Raw genomic sequence first — 22,926 nt, forward strand, 5'->3', positions numbered from 1 at the left:
AGGGACGACCTACCAACGGCCGGTCCCTTGTCCGACCGCATGACGTCGTCAATCTCTGCAACAAGAACGAGATGGTCGGGCTGAGAAACCGAAGGAAAGAACGAGACGAAAGAGGAGAAAAAAGTCAAAAAAGAAATGGTGGCGGGCTCACGGTCGGTGGGGACCGAGCTCAGACCAACATTCACCAAGGTATCCTCGGAAATAAGGCGGGCCACCGGGGGGAGCTGGCCCTCGGCAACCAACCCCTTCAAGGCGGCCAAGCCATCGGATTCCTTCCTCGACAGTCTCGATAGGCCGATCGGGGACTTCATCGGCGTCTCCCAGGTCGCCCTGATTTCCCAAGAGGGATCTACATCGATGAAGAAGAAACGCTCCTTCCAGCCGTGAATGGAGGAAGGAGCCTCTTTGACGAGGCCGCACCCTCGCCGCGCCGCAAAGCACCACCACCCTTTGTCCTGGGGGTGGCCACTCAGGCTGTAGAACTCCCAAAAAACATTCAGAGTGGCGGGAATCTCGTGCATGCGGCAGAGAACCTGGAAGACCGTCAGGGCACGCCACGAGTTCGGCACCAGTTGCGTCGGCGCAACTCTTAAACCCCGGAGTACCTGCACGACTAAGTCCGAAGGGGGAAAGCGGAACCCGGCCTGGAGAATGCCCTCATTGATGGCGATCTTTCCTGGAGGAGGATGGGACATCCTCTCCTCAGGCCCCGGGAGCGTAACGTTGCAGGCCTCGGGAAGGTGGTACCGAGCCACGAGTTTGTCTAAGTCCTCGGCGACCAGCTCCGACTTAATGCGGTCTGCTCTCACTTCGCCCATTCCTAATGGCCAATACCTACGGTCAGGACGGGGACAAGAAGGGGGGAAAGACCGGAACGACTGGGGTACACTAGTACAAAAGGAGAAAGTACGAAGAGCCCTAAGTAGAAGAATGGGGTAACTCACCGGAAGAGAAGGAAGAACGGCTCCGAGAGCGTCAAAGGAGAAGCAAGCGAACAGTCCGACGGCAACAACGGCAGCGCAAAGGGGAAACTCGAAAATGTCTGTAAAGAGGAAGACGGACGGGGGAGGGCCCCCGATTAAATAGGCGGAAAGGCGGGTGATGCCTCGATGACGCCAGAGGACGTCTGGCCGCCGAAGGGTCGCTCGCGCCCCAAAGGCGAATCGACACCATTAAGGAAAGATGTCCGCCGAAATCCTCAGACTGCCAGGTCAGCAACAACCGCCATACGCCATAAAGAAGGCGGAAAGCTCGAAGCGCGCGCGCCTCTCCGAGGGATGGCGGCAATCTTGAAGCATCACTCCCTTCACCCGTTCCCCTTCTGGTTCCAGGCTCGGAAGTGGGGGGCTACTGTTACGGGGGAACTAAGCCGCCATGCTCCACGTGACCGGCACGCGCGCCCATGAAGACTACAGCTGTCCTTTGATCCAGCAATCCGACCCCGAGTCGGACATCTTCGGCTCCACAGCCCGACCTCGAGTCGGCTGCCCTTCGATCCAGCAGTCCGGCCCCGAGTCGGACATCTTCGGCTTCGCGGCCCGACCCCGAGTCGGCTGCCCCTTAATCTAGCAATCCGACCCCAAGTCGGATATCCTCAGCACCGCAGCCCGACCCCGGGTCGGCTGCCCCCTGATCCAGCACTCCGACCCCGAGTCGGAGATCTCTTGATAACGACAGGCTGCTTCCCAGAGGCACGCCGAGGCCTCCTGCTCCACTACTCCCTGCAACGGCTGTATCCGATGCTGTTCCACGATCTCCTGTATCAGCCGTACAAAGCGGAACTCCACTACGCCCTGTCATGGCCGTACCCAGCGCTGCTCCACGACGCCCTGTAACGACCATGTCAGTGGCCACTCCGCCGCGCCCACGATGACAAACCCCCCTCAGAGACTCCCCAGCCAGGTATATATGCGGCTGGGGGGAGAAGGGGGGGTAAGCAATATCTTCCAGAGCACTCTCTTGCTTGCTATTATAATTTCTCCTCCTCCTCCAATCTCCTCTGACTTGATCGTCGGAGGGCCCCCACTACCCCAGTGGTGGTGCGAGGCTTGCTTGCAGGTTTCCCGGTGGAAGGTGGAGCGTAACCAACACCAACCAAGACAACTCAGACGGAACCCCGTTCACACCGCTGTGTCAATCGTTCTCGGTTTGGACCACCAGCAACAAAAACTACAAAGATAAAATAAATAGATCGTGCTATCTCCACATTAACAAGATGAGGTTCTGGTGCGTCAAATAAATAGATATTCACATCCTAAAATGAAATTTCCACACACACACGCACACAAGATTTTTAAGAAAATAAACAGTACCTTTTACCATTTGTATACCATCATCTCCAGTTTGAAATTGTGATAGCTCGATAAGCGCGCCTCCCCACCGTGTTAGATTCTTCAAAAAAGGAAAAAGAAAAAAGAAAAGCAAGAATTATGTTATTCGAGTATTCCAGAGTAGGGTTTCAAAACCAAATAACCACCTAGAAATACCAAAACAAACAGGAAAAAGAATAACAAAATTTGTCGGAGCTCAATCTATCCAGTAGTTTAGGGTTTCCAGTGCTGACACCGCCGACATAGCCGAAGAATCTATTCCCAGAAAAAAGAAAAACCGAAGGATCCATTCCCCAAAAAAGAAAAAAAAAATGGAAAGGAAAGAGGGAGGCGAGAGCTCACGTCGGCATCGAGGGGGTTCTTGGCGTAGGCGGCCTCGGCGGACTTGCGGGCATGCTCGAAGAAGACGAGCCGATCCAAATCGTCCTGCGGCATCTCCATCGCTTCCGGCGATCGAAGACGAGACCAGAATATATCAAAAATAACCCCTCTGATCTCCCACGCCCGGGAGACGTCTAGGGTTTTGTTTGGAAGGAGGAGAGAGAGGAAGAGAGGCGGAGCGGAGGGAGGGTTTTGTATTGGGGGCGAACGTGGCGCCAGTAGCGGGACGTGTGGAAAAAGCCTTGAATTCGAACGGAATCGGACGCTTCCCCTTATCTCCCACTCATCACTGGAGGGTGGAGATCGTTTTAAATTTTTAGGCGAGACTGCACTTCGCTGTTTTTTTTTTTTTGGTTGATATGTGATATTGGCCGTTCGATGGATCTTGCGTCTCTCTTTTCTGGAGCCGTTGCTTGTATTGAAAAGTTAAGGACTAAGCACAACCGCTAAACAATTTGGGCTCGTTTGGTTCGCGGTAAAAGGAGGAAGAAAAATATGGTCAAAAAAAAAATAATGAGATGCCTCTTATTTGATTGGAGTTTTCAAAGAAGAGAGACGAAAAAGTTGTATTCCTATGGAAATATGATTTCCACATTTCATGAAAAAGTCTTTCCCATAAAAAACATGAAAAGTTACTTTCCCATGAGGTGGAAAACACTCTTTTTTTATTTTTTTCCAAATAAAAAAATCTTCCATAATCAGAGCCGTTGCGTCTCTCTTTTGAAGTCGTTCCTTTCTTGATTTTATTTTATTCATATTCTTGATGGTGATTATGGGCTTAGAATGGTATGTCAAATGCATCTAGAAACTTTTAAATACATCATTGGATTTGAATAGTGGTACTAGAAATAGAAATCTACAATAAAGAATATATTAGAATTATTCAAACCCAAATATAGAAATTCAGCTATAATTTTATAGTATCTTCAATGAAAAATTTATAGAAAAATATTGCTCGAGCATTTGCTTGTCGAAGTCATCATCCGTAAATCTGTTGGCTTCTACGAAGCTTGGCATGGTCTAACTGATCATAATACCTACCAGCTGCATCCTATACTACTTCAAATTTTATCAGATATTAATATTTGTAGATGTAATTATTAAATATCACGATCTATACTTGGAGATGGTATTAGTATAATCACCGAAGAATCAAAATTAGTCAAAACAAAAAATCGTTAAAGATGTGATGGTAAGGTTAAGAATTTTGATAAGAGAGCATGTTTTGATTAGAAAGATGGAAGAAAGTCCCTCAGCCCACTCAACTCAAATCTTCCAAAAAATTAAAGAAAATATATCAAAAGTAGCATGTTTATCCAAAAGGCCAACAATATGTTTGGATGATTTGATTTCTAAATCAAGGCCAAAACCCAAATCCAACCTATTCATTTTTTTTTTTCAATATACCTGATCCAAATCTGACCCAAATTGACATGACAACTTGGCTCGAACAAGTGGCTTCACTGAGTCGAGGGAAGAAAGTATATGGATCAGATATCCATAGTCAATTTCATTTTGTGGATGTGATCATACTCATGGATATCAACAAATACTAAAATTTTTATGCATGTTAATTAATTGTAAATGGATATGGATGCTAATCAGATCGATCATTATCTATACTTAATCCAAACATATATGAACTTGAATTAAGCATCAGGCATATACATATTCTCCACGTGAATCAAGCTATAGCAATTATGGTACCAAGTGAATTTGTCATCACTGATGGCTGAGCACAAATCATTCATTATGGTGGAGTACAATTTTTTCTCCTGTAATTTCTGCATTTTTATCACTTAAACTCTTAAGGATCACAGGGAGATGTTTTGCTCTTTCTTATCAAACGTAGACTCCCAACTCCAAATACCAATTCCACTTGATTACCAAAAATGAAGAGTTCAAATTATTTTTCTAAGTGTTACGTTAATTTCACTGCATCAACCGATCTTTCTGTAACTTGGCATTCACCCCTTTGGGCCATGCTTCAGCAATATACTTTGTTGAGACAGGAAAAGGAAGAGGAGAACTACAGGCAAAGGGTATGTTTTTGATGAAGAATGTAAAAGAAAATTGGAAAGGGCGTCCCATAATGATCCTTCCTAGGATGGACTGGTACTCAAACCATAATTACCACTTTCTGTAAATTATTTGCGAATAATTTCATTTCTTTCAGGAAAGAAAGAAGGTAGAAGTTCGGGTAGCAGCAGAGCAGGACAAGTTGCCTGGGTCAAGTTCAAACATAAGTGCCAGTCTTCTAAATAGGAGCTTAAATAGCAGTTTCAGCAGTTATTCACCTTCGCATAGGACGCTGTCCGGCATTCAACCAGCACCAAAGCTCAAACAACTATTCTGAAACACAAGGACCATCATCTCCTTGATTTTAGAACAGTCAAGCCCCCAATTTTAGAACAGATACAGCATCAGAAATCTCCGCAACATTTTCAGGTCTGTCATCTCCTTGATTTTTCTTAGCTATCATAAGATCATATCAGCAGAGAAGAAAAAAGGGAGAAAATGTTGTTTGGAAAATACAGATAATCATAGAGAAAAACCCTGCATGACAACAGTTATAAGACATCAAGTCACTGCATCTTGCCCAAGTACCCAAGCCTCAGCCAGTTTCTCGAAAATTTGGAATTGCACAAGAGAATGACTAAATTGTAGACCAACATATGTAACTATTTCTGTACATATTGTTATTGTTCCACCGACTCATTTCCCACAATAGAACTCAGAATTTGCCATGTACTGAATGATGCTAATTATTCCCATTCAGTGGGTGAGATAGGCGCCATTTTTTATGTGCGCTTCCGTTGTTATTGTGATACAATACCTGTCAACCAAATCGATATATCAGGCAAAATAATCAACATGGAGTTGAAAGGCAATTTTTTAGCACAGCATTGGATGGCAACTTCATGATTCAAGACATGGTTCTAGGGAACTTCTCCGATGAATATGGATGCTTTCAACCTTTTTTCCATGCACATATATTAGTGTCCCATTAAATAAACTTTCATGGTAATATATATATATATACACACACACACTTATCATCAACAATGACAGGATAAGTTAAAGATCCAACCATAATTGTGAATTAGGCCTAGCAGATTACAAAAGGCTTGTATAGATGCAATGACAAGTACTGACTGGTCTTTCCCAGTTAGAATTAACAACGGATAACAGTATTTTGTTTAATGGGGCACAGACACTTAAAAGATGGACAGAGCAACCATTAAATTGAGTGAAATACTCGCCCGCATTATGAATTGATCATCCAATCAAAGAAAGAGGACACTCAGTGGTAATAAAGCCTAAGGATAGTTCAAGTATTTGCTTTTTACATTATCGTTTTCATGATGCTAGAAAGCACTCTTAACATGCATGCACGCATGTTGTTGTGCACAAAAGATAAGTATGAATAGGGAAGAAGCACGTGCATACCTACTGATGTACCCATTCATAGATTTAGATATTTATCTAGCTACAAAGGGCAACTTAGGTAACTTACAACTTTTTGATCATCTCCCCCTGTGCATAAGTATTCATCATTTGGAGCCACAGCAACCTGCAATCACAATCAAATGCACCATTTAAACCTAGGAGCGAGGGACCAAATAAACATTCCATTATTAATGAAAGGCCAAAACATATATGATTTACTGCAATAAAGGAAGAGATTACTGACGTACAGTATTAACACATCTTGTATGGTTGATGATATGCCTGACACATGGTTGACCTAGGGCAACATTCCACATTGCCATGCTATGTACACAAATTCATCTAGTTATAACCATGATGGATATCAGAGAGAAAAAGAATAAAAAAAGGAAATGAGTTCACCTCCCATCACCACTGACAGTAACCAAGACAGGCTCCCTTTGAAGCCACCGAGCATCATTTACACCTTGATCACCATCATCAACATGGCTATAGACAATCCAAAAAAAGAAAAAACCAAATATGCCATTGAATATGACAAAGAGATGTCAAAATAAAAGAAAAAACTATACAACTCATTGCACTACATAGAACCATCCATTAAGCAGTTATATAAATAATAAAATAAAAGAGTCAGCAAGAAAAGGGATTTACTATTAATAATCAATAAGCTATATTATATCCTCTACAGGTAGCTTTATAAATTAAATCCTTTGCAATTTTCTTGTACCAACAGCTAAATCTATTGCAAGGGCCCTCTCCAAATCCTCATTTCATGCAATTCCACTATTTAAATATTCCAATCCTTGCAAATCAAGTCATTCCATTGTCAGGGACTCCTTTAATTGTCCTTATACCATTCATACCTAATGCATGCAACTCTCAAGTTCCATAAGATTGACTCACCATGAAATCATATATTACCTGATTGTCATTGTGCATGCACTTGTCATAATTGTCAGACATTCCAGAACAAGAGTCCAGCAAAACCATATTCAAGCCTATAGTGTATGGCCCCTTATTCTATTGCTACTGAAAGTGCTGTCCATTAAAGATCACTATGTAAGAATCAAGGCTTGCTGTACCAAGCCGTATCACTTGATATTGGGCATACCATATTGTACCGGTAAGGCACCCGTATAAATAAGGGCTCGTACAACACCATGCCGACACATAGTACAACTACTGTTTTACCTCAAACAGCGTACCACGTGCCGGTAGGGGGCGTACCATACCAGTTAGCTACCGGGATGGTGCATGATACTAGTATCGCAAACCTTGAGAAGGCCTATTAAACCTGATAGAGACTGCAGAGTCAGATTACGGAAGTCATGTTTATTATTTATTCAATCTTGGAGCACCGTAAGAAACCAAAATACTGCATATTTTACACAATAATACAATGTATTCAATGGCACATCTTTGTATAGAAATGTAAAAAGAAGCACCAGCCAACCAGACATTTTTGTGGCACAAGTATTTAAGAACTTGTATGAGTCTCAAATCATGTGCAAGGCCTAGAAATAGGAAGAACAAGGAAAGAGAGAAGATAGTAGAGGAAGGAGAGGAAGGGAAAAAGAAAAAAGGGAAAGTGCAATGCCCTGAATGTGTTCTCACCCTTAATCTTAGATTGCAAAGAGGATCCACATTTTAGGTGGATAATAAAAACCAAAATGCCCTCAGTGGCAGAGCCAACAACTTCTAATGAATGTTAAACATGATTCGGCAACAAATCATGCCCAAACCCATACAATTATTGCCTGTTTATAAAAAACAAAGTTGTCAAAATCTCAAGGTCTCTTGGAGCTTAGGCGAAAGGTGAAACACAAGGTGTGTGCCTTGACGAAATGAGCTGTAAAAATATAAATATATATTTAGACAAAAATGGATACATGATTCTAAATATATTTAATAATATAGTATCAATTTATGAACACAAAAGAAAAGGCATTAGAACTCAAATTTATACACATATGGAGGACATGGTATACTCTATCCTCTTTTCTGTTTCTAATAGACAGAAACATAACTGCAGCTGCAGCTGCAGCTGCTGAAGAAAAAGAAGAAGAAGAGTAGCAGCAGCAGCAGCTGAAGAAGAAGAAGAAAGGGGAGCGGAAGTGCAGCAGAACAACAATGACGAAGATGATGAAGAAGAAGAAGAAGAAGAGGCAAAAAAGGGATTTCAGTCCCCTGTTTCACACAGCAGTAGAGTCCCATGTTTTGTACAGCAGGATGCCCTGTCAAAACAAGAAGAAGAGAGAAGAAAAAAGAAGAACAGAAGAAATCCTGTTTCACAGAGTAGCAGGGTTGCCTGTCCAAAGAAGAAAGAACAAAGAAGAAGAAGAAGAAGAGGAAAGCACCTTAGATGGTTGATGGCTTTGATGCTGCCACAAAGGAGAGGGCAGAAGCTTGCCACACCAAACCTTGGAGCTCCATTGAACCTCTTGGAGTCCCCCCCCCCTCCACCTTCTTCCTTTACCAAGTCAGCCACTTAATTAATTTCTTTTGGATTTTTAATTATCATCGCTGAGATTGATTCCTACAGATCTAATCGAGAGATTGATCTTCATCTAAGAAAAGGTTCAAGAGATTGAGCTTTATTTAAGAAAGGTGCACCTTAGAGTCTCAATGAGGCACATGCCTCTGAGGCTTTTTTTTTGTGCACCTCTCTAAAGGAGCTTCGCCTCCCTACAGGCAAGGTGCTTGGGGTGGGCTTTGCCTGCACCTTGCATCTAGACGCTGCTTTAGCAACACTGATACAAAGATACACCTACAGCCCTCTTATAGCCAAAATTATATACATAAATTGTTGACTGTACATCTTTCAAGTTTTTTTGGGAGCAGCATTAAGCAGAGGATTTAAAATGCACGTATGATCATGTGATTGGACATACACAGCCATTTCGTACATATCAAACTCAGGGAAGACTTAGTTCTTGTTACAGTCACTTACTGTTCAAAAGAAATTAGAAAACTATATGATTTTTCGGAGGTCTTTCCAATGAACTAACAACCACAGAACAGGTATCAGATTACATTTTTGATGGATAATGAAAAAAGTGATGCAACGAAAGCACTTTATGAATGAACCTGTCATGTTTTATTAACTTATGACCCAATAATATTAGTAAATAAATACCCCAACAATTCAGTATGAATCAATGGCATCAATATAGATTCACTTCAGCTTAACTGATGCCACCAGTCTTGTTTGAATAGGTAGAAGTTTAATTATACGAATAGTAAACAACTGCAGCAAACCTATTATTTGAAACTCACCCTGGCAGTTGACCAGCATGTTCTGCAGTAGGCATTTGCTTCCCATGGCTCAGACAATGTAGAGGCCTAAAGAAACGCATATCATTGCTTTGACAGGATGCCCCTAGAGCAGCCTGCCCACGGTTAAATGGCAGGAACCGTGTATCCCATACCAAGGTGTTATTTGATGTGCTAGAGGCAGTAAAATAGGTACCACAACCACTAAATGAAACAGAAGTAACCTGTGATAAAGAAACACAAATACACATAAAAAGAAGGTTGAAAATAAAGAGATTAAAATAAAATAAAAAGGAAAAGTAAAAGCAAGACAAAAAGCAAATAATAGTTCTTATGCAGTCAGGCAGAATGCAACTGGGATTTCTCCAAAACTGCCAAATTCACATATTAGTCCAATTATTTTTCTTTAAAAAAAATGTTTTCATACTCCCAACCACCTAGGATAGCAGGGGAAAACTTAATGCAACAGACAATTTCAAGAAAAATCTCAGGTGAAGAAAATAGCATAGCGGACATGGCAGGAAAATATGAATACAGCTGTGTGCAGTGTCACTAAAGGATTAAAAGAGAAAAACTCCAAATGAAACACACAAATTTCTATCAGAAGCACATGTAATCTTGGAGCTCATCTTACATACCACACTTGATTGACCATTATAATGGCAATTATTGTGATTCTGCCCACTCATCTCTCATGAGTCATTAAAAAAATTCCGATCCAGGTAACAACCACTCCTATAACTGCACACCTGAAGACTAAGTTCTTAAGACCTGGTAAGGCCAGTGAACCCAATAAATCGAATAGGCCTGAAACAAATGAACAAATCACCAGGTTTAATTTTAAACACAAGATGCCCTAATTGTCTACTCAAAAGGATAGAAAATAGTCTTGAATTCTTAGGATCACTCCAAAATGTTTAAAACAACCTGGATGAAGGCACAACAGGACGATAAGGAATAAAACCAGCTATAAATCTCGATGGTATTCCCATTTATTAATCAATCTTCCTCTGAACATGAGGAGAACTCATTGAAAAGATGCAAGTATGGGTGTTATTAGCCAACTCTATAGATCAAGGATGGTTGAACCACGCCGAATCGGGCAGGCAGGGACCGACACAGTTCATCCTTGATTTTGGAGACATGCACTTACGTGGTTCGAGTTTCCCCAACCATGGCTCATGATGTTTGAGTGCCCAGCCTCTCAACTCGCGATATTTAAGAGCCCGCCCACCCTGCCTGAGACCTCCCCCCCCCCCCCGACTGCTTGTGATGGTCCAAGAGGAGGGTCTTCTGCCTTTCCGATAAGTCCTCCCTCTCTCACTCCGAGGGTTAGGGTTTCCCTCAGCCGGTGCACTTTCGCTCACCTTCGATCGGTCGACTAGGATTTTTCCTCTCTCTCTCTCTCTCTCTCACCTTCGCTCCAAGGGTTAGGGTTTCCACCTTCACTCACCCCTCCCACACCTCCCTATCCACAGCCTCTACATGAGAAGACCGCATGCATAGGTGTGGTCCCGAGCCCCTTGCTCACCACCGGTACCTTCACGCATTAATGCCAATGCCACCTCATCCTCTAGACCCAACCCAAGTGAGCCCCCCCCTCTCTCTCCCTCTCTCTGTCTCTCTCGCTCACTCCCTCCCTCTCCTTCCTCTTCCCCTTCTCCTTCTCCCTCCCTCTCCTTCTTCCTCTCCAGCCCACTCCCTCTCCGTGGAACCAGTAGCCACGATTCAGTATGGTACGAACCGATATCGTATCATACCGGTTGCCAATCAGCATGCCTATCGATACTGATTCTTCCAACCTTGCTACGGATATACTCCTAACATATTACAATTGATTCTCTCATATAATTTAAGTCAATGGTGCAACACATACACAAGACAACTATATGCAGTCCAAAAAAAAGTAAAAGAAAAATTTTATGATACACCTCAATCTCATAGTCAAACAAGGATAAAAGTCTATATATTAGATTTAGATAGTGAAAATGTGGTATCTGAATCTTGCTAAATAGAGAATAAGATACCTCATAGACAAAATATATGGAAACAATAGGGTAATATAGGAAGTCATGGCTGAAAATGTGACAGTCAATCACATGTTACCATTTATTTAGCGCATCCAAATGTACAGTAGAGAGATGAAAGGGAAATGAAGGCAACAACTATGGTAATGACAGAGTATTAAAACCAAATAATGCAGCTAGTAATGTCAGTCATCACAAGAAGCATAACCTTGAAAGTTGAAACAAGAATAATAAATATTCCATGGTAAGGCAAAGAGCAACTAGATAAGCCTTGAATTACTCAATTCAACCATCTAGTGAGACTTGATATTTTAGACTAGTAAGCAACATAAGTAAACCTTGTTTATATGAGGTACTAGATTCCAATTATATGTTTGTTCACCGAAGAGTTCAAGGCTTGTCAAACACAAATGCTGGCAGTCATGGATACTAGATAAGCTAATGATAAAGAAAAGAATCTTAATAGTATAAAAACCAGAAATTAAAAAAAAATTTATCATAATCACCATCTGTGAAGGATGGGCAGGGAATTGGGATAAGAAGACAGGGATGAACACAGTATTCAAATATCACTTAATGCATCGAGAGTGAACCTAATTAACAGCTAGATAGTTGGGAAGCAGTACAACAGAGCAGATTCGTTGCAATTAGTAAAAAAGCCGAAACCGAACCTGAAATCCATCACCGCTTCCTGAAACCGAAACCAAATAGTTTTTGAAATAAAAAACTATAAGCGCAAAAAAAACCCGCAAATCAAAACCAAAACCAAAAAACCAAAAACCATTTAACTTTTTTTCATTTCAAAATTTTTATATATAAATATCTAAATTAAAGATATCATCTACAATTTTCATATAATTCATAGCAACTCAACTAATAAATATGTCCAAAAATTAATAACATAACCATCTAACAAACTCAATAATTCTAAAATAATAATATAACCATCCAACAAATACAACAATCCAAGTTAAAAATAAGTCCAACTACATAAAGAAAACAAGTCTAACAAACACAATAATCACGAAGATCAAGAGGGAGAAAAACTGTCATCTCTCTAGCCTCTAAGGTTTATCCATTTAGTCATTTACCCATTCATGACCTCTGGACAACCCAAATTGAACGGGATGGAGGGTTAGGATTTGTAGTAAATATAAAAGGTACTAAGAGATAACGGGTATATTCAGTTTTGGTTTCGGTGACGAGTTTGGTTTTGGGACGGGTTCGGGTCAAGAATTTCACCAAAACCGAAACCGAACGGTTTTGGATTTTTAAAACCATCACCTAAACCATCCCCATTTAATTTCGGTTAAAACCACCCCATTCAGTTTGAGACGGGTAAAATATTCGAGTATCCATCACCATGGACATCCGTGGTAAGGAGTTTCAGGATAGCACAAGCATGACAATGAAGTTAAAAGATCCATGATAAAATAGAAACGAAGAATTAAGAGAATCAGAATAATCTCGTAAGTAAATGTCAAATATTATATCAGGTTCAAAATATAAGTCTAGCCTGATCCTCATGCATTTTACTCATAGAAACTTACATAGTTATGTATTAGATAAGTAGAACTATTAAACTTTAAAAAGAATAACAAACTTTTAATTAATGTCTAGCAAGGATTTTTTTTAGCATTTTTTTGGTTTCTAAAAGCTTTTAAGAGTTTTTGTAATTTCAGACTTCAATTCAAAACAGCAAATCTACATCCAATGGTTCCAAAAAACACAAAATTTTCTAAAATTATGTAACATGTATTTTGTTGATTTGTTTTCATGTTGGGACTGTTTTTTTTTTACTATTTCGTTTTCATTCTTAATATCAAAACTGCAAAGGCAAAAACCCAACATACCCAACCAAAACCAAAATTTGGAATCTTGATCTCAGTCAATAAACCATCCCTCAATCAGCATAACTCTTGAGCTACCTCTACCATTTTCTGGACCTTCCATTTCTAAATTTGCTACACATTCAGCTCTGCAACCGAGAGCTTTATCCAAACTTTTATGCCTGGGCCATAATATACTACACAACAATCTGACTTGAACAAAAGTCTACAACATTTTTACCCGAATTTTGAGAACTTGCAGTCCCAATTGGTCACCCCAAAAGCACTTAAGTATGGTCAGAAATATACAATCTTATTAGAATCTCGGTATATTGATGCTTAAAAAGGTAATAAAAACAAAATAGGAATTTTTTGATTTGAAGAAAAAAAGTGGAAAAAAAAAATATCGAAATAACTTGTAAATTTCAATTTATTCCACCAAGAATTTTCCAGTGAAGACAAACCACCTCATGACTAGAGCCCACTGAAAGATGATTAATTGCAGCACAAGTCCGGATGTCAAATAAGCCAACAGTCCCATCCCCAGCACCTATACATCCAGGATATAAAGTATCATTCAACTAGTTAGCTGTCTAGCAGAGCTGAAATTGGTACAAATTAATGCCAACCAATTATGAAATAACAGAACACACCTGTTATTAAAGTGTTGCAAGCTGGATTTGTTTTCAATGATGTGATATACTGTAGGAAAAACTGTGTCAGTAAGCAGTTGAACATGTAAGCTTTTCAGGAGTCAAATGAAAACAACGTACAGAATCATTTGCAGGGAAGGATACACAGGATTCTGGAGATTCAATATCCCATAATTGCACTACAGCTGGACCACCATATTCACAATCACTTCCACATACGAGAAGATTTTCACTGCCAAACTCCATAGCATCAATGGAAGGATGAACTTGGTCTCGGATCCTGCTTTCAGAAAATAAAAAGATAAATTCAATGAAGCTTATAACAAGTACATTTAGAAATTAGAATAACTACATGTCTATTTGACCTGTAGACAACAGAATTGCAAATCATAATATATGATTGCATGAGACAAAGGTTAGAATTTCAGTCATCAATAAATATTATTAAGCACTCACACATTCAAAAATCCACATATACAGACAGCATAGCAGGCACATGTAGACCCCTACCCCAAACACAAACAATGCACTATGGACAAAAATGAGTGAGCACTCATAGGTATCAGATAAAGTACCTTCTGAATTCAATTGATGCTAATCATTTGGGGACTTACCCATCAAGGCTTCGTCTTAAATGAGCTGTCACCAGTGGCAGAGCCATGGTTTTAAGTGAAGGGGACAAAAAATGAAGCAATGTTGAACAATTTTATCTAAATGTAAAACATTAGGAAAATAATACCACCACTTGCGTTTACTCAAGATCATTTAACAAATACAACTGAAACACATATTGGATAATGGTCAATGAATAAAAAATAAGACAACATTACAAATTGGAAAAGACAATGATTCAAATTTCAAAAAAAAAAAAAGAATCTAAGCATGCATCAAATAAAACTCAAAAGTGTACTTTTCTTGTTCTTCTTCTACTTTTCCTTTTTTGACAAAATGATGGGCATAAATGAAACAACAAGCCCGTTGTAAGCCCAAGCCACCGATTGGGTATGTTGGTTCGCTTGCAAGGCTCTTTCGGTACTATATCATCTAAAATACTTGGTCTGAGAGCAGGAAGAAGGATCTCAATTCTAGAATTTTTTCTAGATTTGGTAGCTTATTTATTTTCATTGAAATTGTAATTGACTAGAAAATCTCTATGACTTGATGGCTTATTTAGTTTAGATATATTCTAGAAAGAAGCCAACAATTTTCGAGTTACCTGTGAATCTTTAATAGAAAATTCCTTTTCAAAAGAAATCCCAAAATACTTGGAACAACACTGGATGGTACTTAGAAACATAACATACGAGTGGGGGCAAGTCACTAGGATATTATCACATACCAAGGGACTGCTGGCTCTACAATTGGATGTCACATCAATCTTCATTTATTTGAAGATTTGATGAATCCATAAAGACTATTGTGCTAACTATGCAAATTTCAGCCAGCACCTTATGTGGAAGTACATTGAAAAATATGAAAACCAATTAACAAAATGAAAAAGTCACTCAGCTAAATTCCAAATACCATAAAGTAAAGACGACAAAAGGAAAGTAGGCTTCGGATAATCTGCATTCTATACAAGAAACTACTGCTTTACCTTAAATTTGAATTTAAATCAGCAGCAAGCTCACCCCTCAAAGCATTCCATAATAGAAGTTTTCCATCCCCTTTCGCTCCACTTGTTACCACTAGGCCTGAACCATTTTGAGCACATCACATAATTGATAATACCACAAGGTACAGAACTACGAAATAAACACTGCAATAGGCATAGAGATTCCTTATTGGCAGGCTACTGTTGATGACATCAAATGACTTAATTTCATGCACATAAATTCAGCTAATTTACAAAAACAGCCTGACCTCAATAGCACAGTTAGAATTCTAAAGCCAAAAAAAGGCAAATCCAAATTAGAACATATTTACAGACAAATTACAAATCATATGATCACAAATCATCTAACTAGTTGATGATTCAAAGACAGATGCAAAACAGTCTGAGAAGGATCTCACATCTTGGAATAGAGGTCAAAGCAACAAGAAAGGTGGGAGATGATTAGGGTTGTCATTAGTATGTGCAGACCTATACGACAAGGACTCTAGCTGGACCAAATCAGGACACTAGCCAGACTGATTTTTTGCATCCAAATATGGGTCTGCTTAAAGTTTACCCGGCCTGGACTTAACCTGACACAATCATACAATACACTGGGGCATTCGTTTGATTTTTACTAACCCAACCCAACATGGATCCTATCCAATCCAGACTTGATGGTTTACCCTGTAAATAATATATAGTTTACCCTTATATCCCACACACTTCTTACAAAACTTACTAATTATGCCTTGAGGCTCAGTCATTACTAAATAGTTTCGAGGGGACAGAGAGAATTGAGCTTTCCAAATAATAGTACCCACATGAGACTCAGACCCAATCCCAATTGATACCCTATCCAGCCAGAACCCAGTCCCAGACAGTACATGATCTAACCTAGATCTGATCCCTACCCAGCCTAATCTCAATCCTATCCTACCTAGACCCAGACCGAACCAATTATTGAATGGGCAGGATTTGTGATAAAATGAAGGTCTGAACCTTCCAACAGGTCCGGATCCAGGTTGGTAGGTTCCTGGGTCCAACCTAATCAGACTCAGTAGCACCCCTAGAGCTGATTTTGGAGTAAAATGAAAGAATGGAAGTCTATCTTTAGGTGTAGAGAAAAATGTTAAACAAAATCTGTGCAATATACGAAATACAATTATTGCTACTAGAACAAAATGAAGGCATCTAGAAGAAAAATCTCCAATGTTATGTTGTTCAGTTGTTGAGTAAAATGTGGCGAATGAACAACAGCATCAAACATAGCTTAAAGGTTTGGGTGTTAAGGACATAAATTGCCACCTCAAGAAGGAATGGGAGGATGGTGCAAAACTAGTAGAAAATATGAATCAAGACAGGTCAAGATATCAAACCAATTTTGTCATACACAATGATAAGAAGATGCCAGCACAAATTAATACATGCATCAGCAAGAACAGGCATATATATGTAGACAGGGTAAGAATGAATACAGCAAGCATTTGATGATTATTTATAATATATCATAATACTATAGTATAGCTAGAACATAGCTATTGGTTAAGAGAAACATCTATTTCAAACCTCATGTGATGCTAAATGGATGGTTGAGGAGCCATATGGAATGATATACAGTGGAATGAATTATGTTCTTGAAAACATTTCAAAAGTCCAGTTCAACACATGTCATCCATCATACTATAATCAGTATAGAACTTATTATTCCCTTTTAAAAATTCTATACCTGCTCTGGCTCTTGACCAATAGCTTGTTTTACATCAAACTTCACTAGTCCGTATGTCACTCTGAAAGACATGGGTGTAGATTTTCATGCACTTGATAGTGATTTATGCAATGAATAAATTAGGTATGCAAAGCTTAAAGAGAATTATCATAACTTTTATAAACATAATTTCATGTGCTTGTTAGAAGTACTTTAAGATTTACTTGAGGTGCAAATGAACCAAATTGCTCAGAATTTTTATACATAAGTTTACGTACTTGTTAGAGGTTCTTTAAATTTACTAGAGGTGCAAATGAACCAAGCTGCTCATGGGCTCAGCTCATTTGAGCTTGGCTCAGCTGGGAAACAAGCCAAGCTTAAACATTTCTCAATGCTGGCTTGCAAAAGAGTCGAGCCTGAACATCTACGTTGTTCGGATATAGTGGAAAAGCTCTAAGTCGGCTCATCTTAAAGGTCAACTTGAGGCTTAGCCAAGCCTAGTCCGAACAGGCTCGTTTAGTTTCCGAACTGATCTTAAGCAGCCTGGTACTCAGCTCCGCTTGGCTTGTTTGCACCCCTAAGATATACATATGCTGTTTAAAACGGGAATTGTTACTATCAGATATTCTATGTTTGCATCACATAAAGATGATTGCATGATTTTTAGTATAATCATGCACGTAAGAGTTGTTTTGGGAATAACAAATTGAATAGCAACCATTTTCTTTTTAGATATCAAAAATAGGAAAAATGATGAGATAAGGAATTCACACCTTAGGTTTCTCCACGGCATTGTAAAACATAAGCAAAGCCATAAGGATAATGATGAGTAATATTAACATTAGAAATAGATATACAGCAATCACAATATATGTCAACTTACAGGACTGCCAGCTATTGACTGTCATAGCATTAATTTTTTGCGTATGTCCAACTGAGGCTTGGTCATCTCTCGTGGACCCCAAGGTAAAAAGACAAGAACCAGTTATGCAGTCCCAAACCTAGTTCATATTGAAAATGATGAATGGGGAAGACAAATTTATTCCCAAACTTATCTCAAGAAACACTTCAAATTTCTCTTAATACAAATTACAGTCCAAATAAAAACATATAAATTACCTTTAACAAGTTAGAACCACAGGAAACTACACTTGCACCTTTCACTGCAAATTCAACAGCCTGGATCTATCAAACAACCAAAGTTACAGAGAAAAGGTCACATTACTCTGAACACCAAAATGTGCACAAGCGTAAACTTAAAAAGAAATGAAAAAGAGATCTTCTAACTCAAAATTCACAATCAAACACAGAACACGATTAAAAAATCAAAGTTAAGGAAAAAAGATTAACTAAAGTTAGAAGGAGACAGCAATTCCAGGCTAGGCTGGAGGCCTGCGAGAGAAGGGGGATGCACATGCATGCACGGCGAGAGAGAGAGAGAGAAGCATACATCAGGAATTGCTGGTGGTTATCATTGGAGAGTGGAAAGACATCACCTAAAGGAGGCAAACAGGAGGGAGAACGATTAGGGATGACGGTTCCCTACTTCCACTCTATGGCTTTCCTTAGTTTTTAAAAAGAACATAAATACAAATATATTATTAATTCTATATTATAAGTAATATATTGATATATATTATGAATGCGTGGTCAGGCTAACCCAGGCTAAAATTTGGCCAACCCGAACCTAGCCGACTTTTGATTCATGCTTGAAAGTTTCAACCCAACCCATCCATCAAATTAGAAAACTTTGCACAGGCCTACCCAAAATCAGGCTAGGAAGGCCACACAAATTTTCCATGAGCATAATTTTTTATAGATGAGCAACCACTTTTGCAGCAGTAATAGACCATTAACTAGTTCAATGTTCATGAACTTTTGGGCAAATACTAAGTAAAATCACACGTTTGCAGTGATGTGAGCAAGGTCCAGCATACGGCTATGTGCGGTGCAATGAAATACTTATAACTAATCAATAGAAATTGGCCATCTACGTATGTAAGGATGTAGGTCTCAAAAGATTTACGTGGAAAACCTATCATCTTAAGTCCTCATACAAGGAAGTGGAGGAAATGCTAGGAAAATGTATCGTAAGTGCATTATCTTAGCAAGATTGTCACAAGGGAGTAACATCATGCAAGAAAGAACAAAGTCTGGTGAGTACATGTAATAAACCATGTACAATAACGCAATACAAATATAAAAGCCATAGTACCAATAAATTTATACGTATTGATGAAGCATATAGACATGTATTGTTGCAATGCTTATACAAAATTTTATGCCATAACACCAACTCTAGAAATTCTTTTCGAAATGTTATAGAATTGGACAAAACAATCTTGATCATTCAAACAAATGAACAAATATATTTTCAACTTAAGGGCCTTATCAACGAATCTTGTAGGCAGTTGTTTCCTTAAATGTTCCATACCCTTCAAAGTACTAGATTGATCACCAAAAACCTCACCAAGTTCCAAGTCCTCTTTAGCAACCATCAGCGTTTAAAGTAACTGTGAAGTAATGGACTAACTTGTTCTCCCCATATCCATCTAAATTTTTCCGATCATTCTCCAAATCTCAACAAACTCACTATCCCTACAGCAAAGATCTAATAAGAAGACTACTATTAAAAAATTAAAAAGGCTATAATTGACTTGCATCTATGCCAACAAGATATCAATTGCTTTATTTAATCAATCCTAGTGATCATTCTCCGCAGATTACCAACTTACCTTCTAATAAGAGCATTTAAACTCTTTCCATACCCAAAGCATATGTCTTCCAAAATGGTAATCTGGCAAACATGAACATTCCTAACTTATCTTCATTAACTAATCTCAATATTTATTTCACATCATGTACCGAACTGGGTGGTATGGAGCGTACCATACTGCACCGATTCGGTATCGGTACATGGTACAAATGGCGTACTAACACTTGGTTTGCCAAATTGATCCCGTACCGTACTGTACTGACACATTGATAGTGTCGCACCAATATGGGATCCAGTACTGAGACGGCGTATCTTGCTCTGAATTATGTCTTAATTCCAAAAATATTGACAAAACCATTAACTTCATGAACCATAATGAGAACGTAACAATGGTAACATGTAGGCCATAGTAAAACAATCATGTTAAAACCAGCATCTCCAACCTTATTTGTTGATCTAGGGCCTAGGGACAATGATTTCCTCTTTGTACCCCTAAAATATCATCTTAGTTTCTCATAATTACAAATAATCCCACAACTGTTCTCCCTACCCATGTAACCTCAGAATCCTTCTCCTTTGCCAACAGACATAAAAATTTCACCATAAATTCAGACTTTGCGGTTCAAATTTAATGAAATTCCAAGTTCAACTGGAACATTCCAGAAAAAATTAACTGTAATTTATGGCAACTTTAGGTTCCATCAAACATTCAAGATTCATGTTCCTTTCTCTTCCTGATTCACCTTTCATGTTAAAGTTAAAACTTCATCTCTTAGGTTTTACAGCATCAAACTCATATCATATAATAATTTAAATGGATAAAGATTTTTACTCAAAGCACAAACTCTGATAACCCCAAGTCTGGTTCATATACCCAAAAGTACACCGCCATTTAATTTCTCACAAAGATATTCTTAGGAACAGTTTGTTAATTCTGCAGACAACTTGTTGGACTTCAATGTCTTAAGCTAGACAATCAATGGTCGAGAAACAACTTGTGGAAGGAAGACGAAGTAAGCGGACAAAAACTCAAGATTTAAAGCTACTAAAGACAGATCTTTTATATACAAATATGAAGACAAAATTGGTGGTATGTTCACTTTAACTTCTGTTGGGTATTTAATCAAAATTGCCAAGTGTTTTCACCAAGTAAGCTCGGACCAGTGAACAACAGCAACTGAATAGTCTTCATATCACCAGGTATGAGTTTCCAAATGGAGCACCTCTGAACTTCAAATTCTTGTTATTCTTGACTAATAAAGCATACTCTTACCAACCATATGAAAAGAAACTTTTTTAATGGAAACTTTTTTGTTAAATTCATTGTCTCCCTATACAAATGTGGTAAACATTTAAAATACTGAAACTGGACTGAATCACAACTAATTTGATACCTGACAGTTATGACCGCTGAGTTGAACCGCCCTTCCAGATAGAAGATTATACAGTAGTAATTCATTCGGGGCCTGCCATACAAGTTGAAAATCTCAATCAGATCTGGTGCCATCTTTCAATTCAGAGTAAAAATTCTGAGTAAGATGACCCACAGTTCAACAAACACGCCTTAATCAGATTAAAGGGATTTTATATTAATATCCATATCAACAATTAACCGTGATTTAAGAATCACATAATCTGTGAATAGTAGTTACTCAGTCCTTGTAGACATAGACTAAACCATTCCTGACCTCATTAGCGCTACAAACAAGCTGAGGCAGCCCTTCTGGGTGAAACCTTACGTCGAGAACCTTTTGGACACCTTGCTGAAAGCCAATATGATAAAATAAAACTTCAGTGAGGTACTAACTAAAAGTAAATAAAACAAATTTGGTACAATGGGAAAAAAGAAAATTCGTTTTCCATAATTAGAGTCAATAATAGACTACCATCATCCTGCCCACATTCGTGCAATGTAAGATACTGAAATAAATAAATCTCAAATTTACTGCTATTTAAAATACATAAAGATATTTATGTCAAGAACTAGAGTATCATTGGAACTGAGCATGCTGGTCCCATGCCAATACATGGCTATTCACAAGCATACTGGCACAGGCACACAAGTTATAGCATGGACCCAGGATTTTTTAGGTTTAAAAAAATGATAGTTTAGCAAAACTTCTTCTCAATCTTCCGAACAATTTAAAATATTACTGAAAACACCTATATACTACCACAATCAAAAGATGTGCGTACATAAGCATTTTGAATGTTCTGCAGTTTTGTCTTTTAAGCTATTATGACTTCTTACTGATACATTTAGACTCTTCAGCTCTCCACTGCTCTTCAACCCTTCCGTTATCATCAAATGCAAAGAAACAAAAAAAAAGGCTTAGGAGCACTTTTGCTCGAACCAAGTAAGCTGCAAATGGGTCGGGTTGATCCATGACCCGACCCGACCTATTTCTACCTGCTCCAACCCGTTTTTAAGAACCTGTTGGGCCAGGTCAAATTCCAAAACTGGACCCATTTGACATGCCAGGTTCATGCTGGGTTTATTGAACATTGACCCGACCCGACCCGACCCAGCCCGGCCCAAACCTATTAGACCCGATAACCCATGATATAAAGTGAGAGGTGACTCAGGATTCAAGACATTCTCAGCACTTTCCAACCATAGGTGTATGAACAGGAATATCATATGCCTCAAAGCCTGCAATCTTTAAGTACCAAGTAAATGACTTCTACCTGTTATATAAGGGCATGTTTCAGGTCTATGAGATTGGCACTACAGAATAGGAAACAGAATGATGCATCCATCCCATACGCATACAGCTGCTATGGGATTGGCCTTTACATTATTAAATTGACAGAACAGCTGCTATGAGATTGGCCTTACATTATTTTCTGCTATTCATGTTTTAAGATGTACAAAGTCTTATTTCTACTAGTCAAAAGTATGGTATATGGATCTTATTTCTACCTAGTCAAAAGAATGGCACCCCATTTTCTGGTTCGGGTT

General features: G+C 39.0%; 1 protein-coding gene and 1 long non-coding RNA gene across 4 annotated transcripts in view; both read right to left on the reverse strand.

Annotated features, from left to right (window-relative positions):
• Positions 1-2,346: 2,346 nt before the first annotated feature.
• Positions 2,347-2,925, reverse strand: LOC120104674. The gene is made up of 2 exons (XR_005507038.1): positions 2,673-2,925; positions 2,347-2,391 (listed from the first exon to the last, which is right to left on the reverse strand). It is a non-coding gene; the product is annotated as an uncharacterized LOC120104674 (long non-coding RNA).
• A 2,296-nt stretch (positions 2,926-5,221) lies between these two features.
• Positions 5,222-22,926, reverse strand: part of LOC120104671 (uncharacterized WD repeat-containing protein alr3466-like) — a 29,286-nt gene continuing 11,581 nt past the window's right edge. For all 3 annotated transcript variants that reach the window (XM_039116179.1, XM_039116181.1, XM_039116180.1), the window contains exons 8-20: positions 21,653-21,727; positions 21,359-21,430; positions 18,368-18,433; positions 18,132-18,249; positions 15,544-15,640; positions 14,067-14,226; positions 13,947-13,995; positions 13,761-13,843; positions 9,441-9,661; positions 6,564-6,650; positions 6,410-6,485; positions 6,229-6,285; positions 5,222-5,547 (exon numbers count right to left, since the gene is read on the reverse strand). In XM_039116179.1, the coding sequence (XP_038972107.1) occupies positions 5,473-5,547; positions 6,229-6,285; positions 6,410-6,485; positions 6,564-6,650; positions 9,441-9,661; positions 13,761-13,843; positions 13,947-13,995; positions 14,067-14,226; positions 15,544-15,640; positions 18,132-18,249; positions 18,368-18,433; positions 21,359-21,430; positions 21,653-21,727 (1,236 nt within the window). In that variant the 3' untranslated portion in view covers positions 5,222-5,472. The remainder of the gene's footprint in view (positions 5,548-6,228; positions 6,286-6,409; positions 6,486-6,563; positions 6,651-9,440; positions 9,662-13,760; positions 13,844-13,946; positions 13,996-14,066; positions 14,227-15,543; positions 15,641-18,131; positions 18,250-18,367; positions 18,434-21,358; positions 21,431-21,652; positions 21,728-22,926) is intronic.

Source organism: Phoenix dactylifera, unplaced genomic scaffold (assembly GCF_009389715.1).
Source record: "Phoenix dactylifera cultivar Barhee BC4 unplaced genomic scaffold, palm_55x_up_171113_PBpolish2nd_filt_p 000074F, whole genome shotgun sequence".
NCBI classification, from domain to species: Eukaryota; Viridiplantae; Streptophyta; class Magnoliopsida; order Arecales; family Arecaceae; genus Phoenix; species Phoenix dactylifera.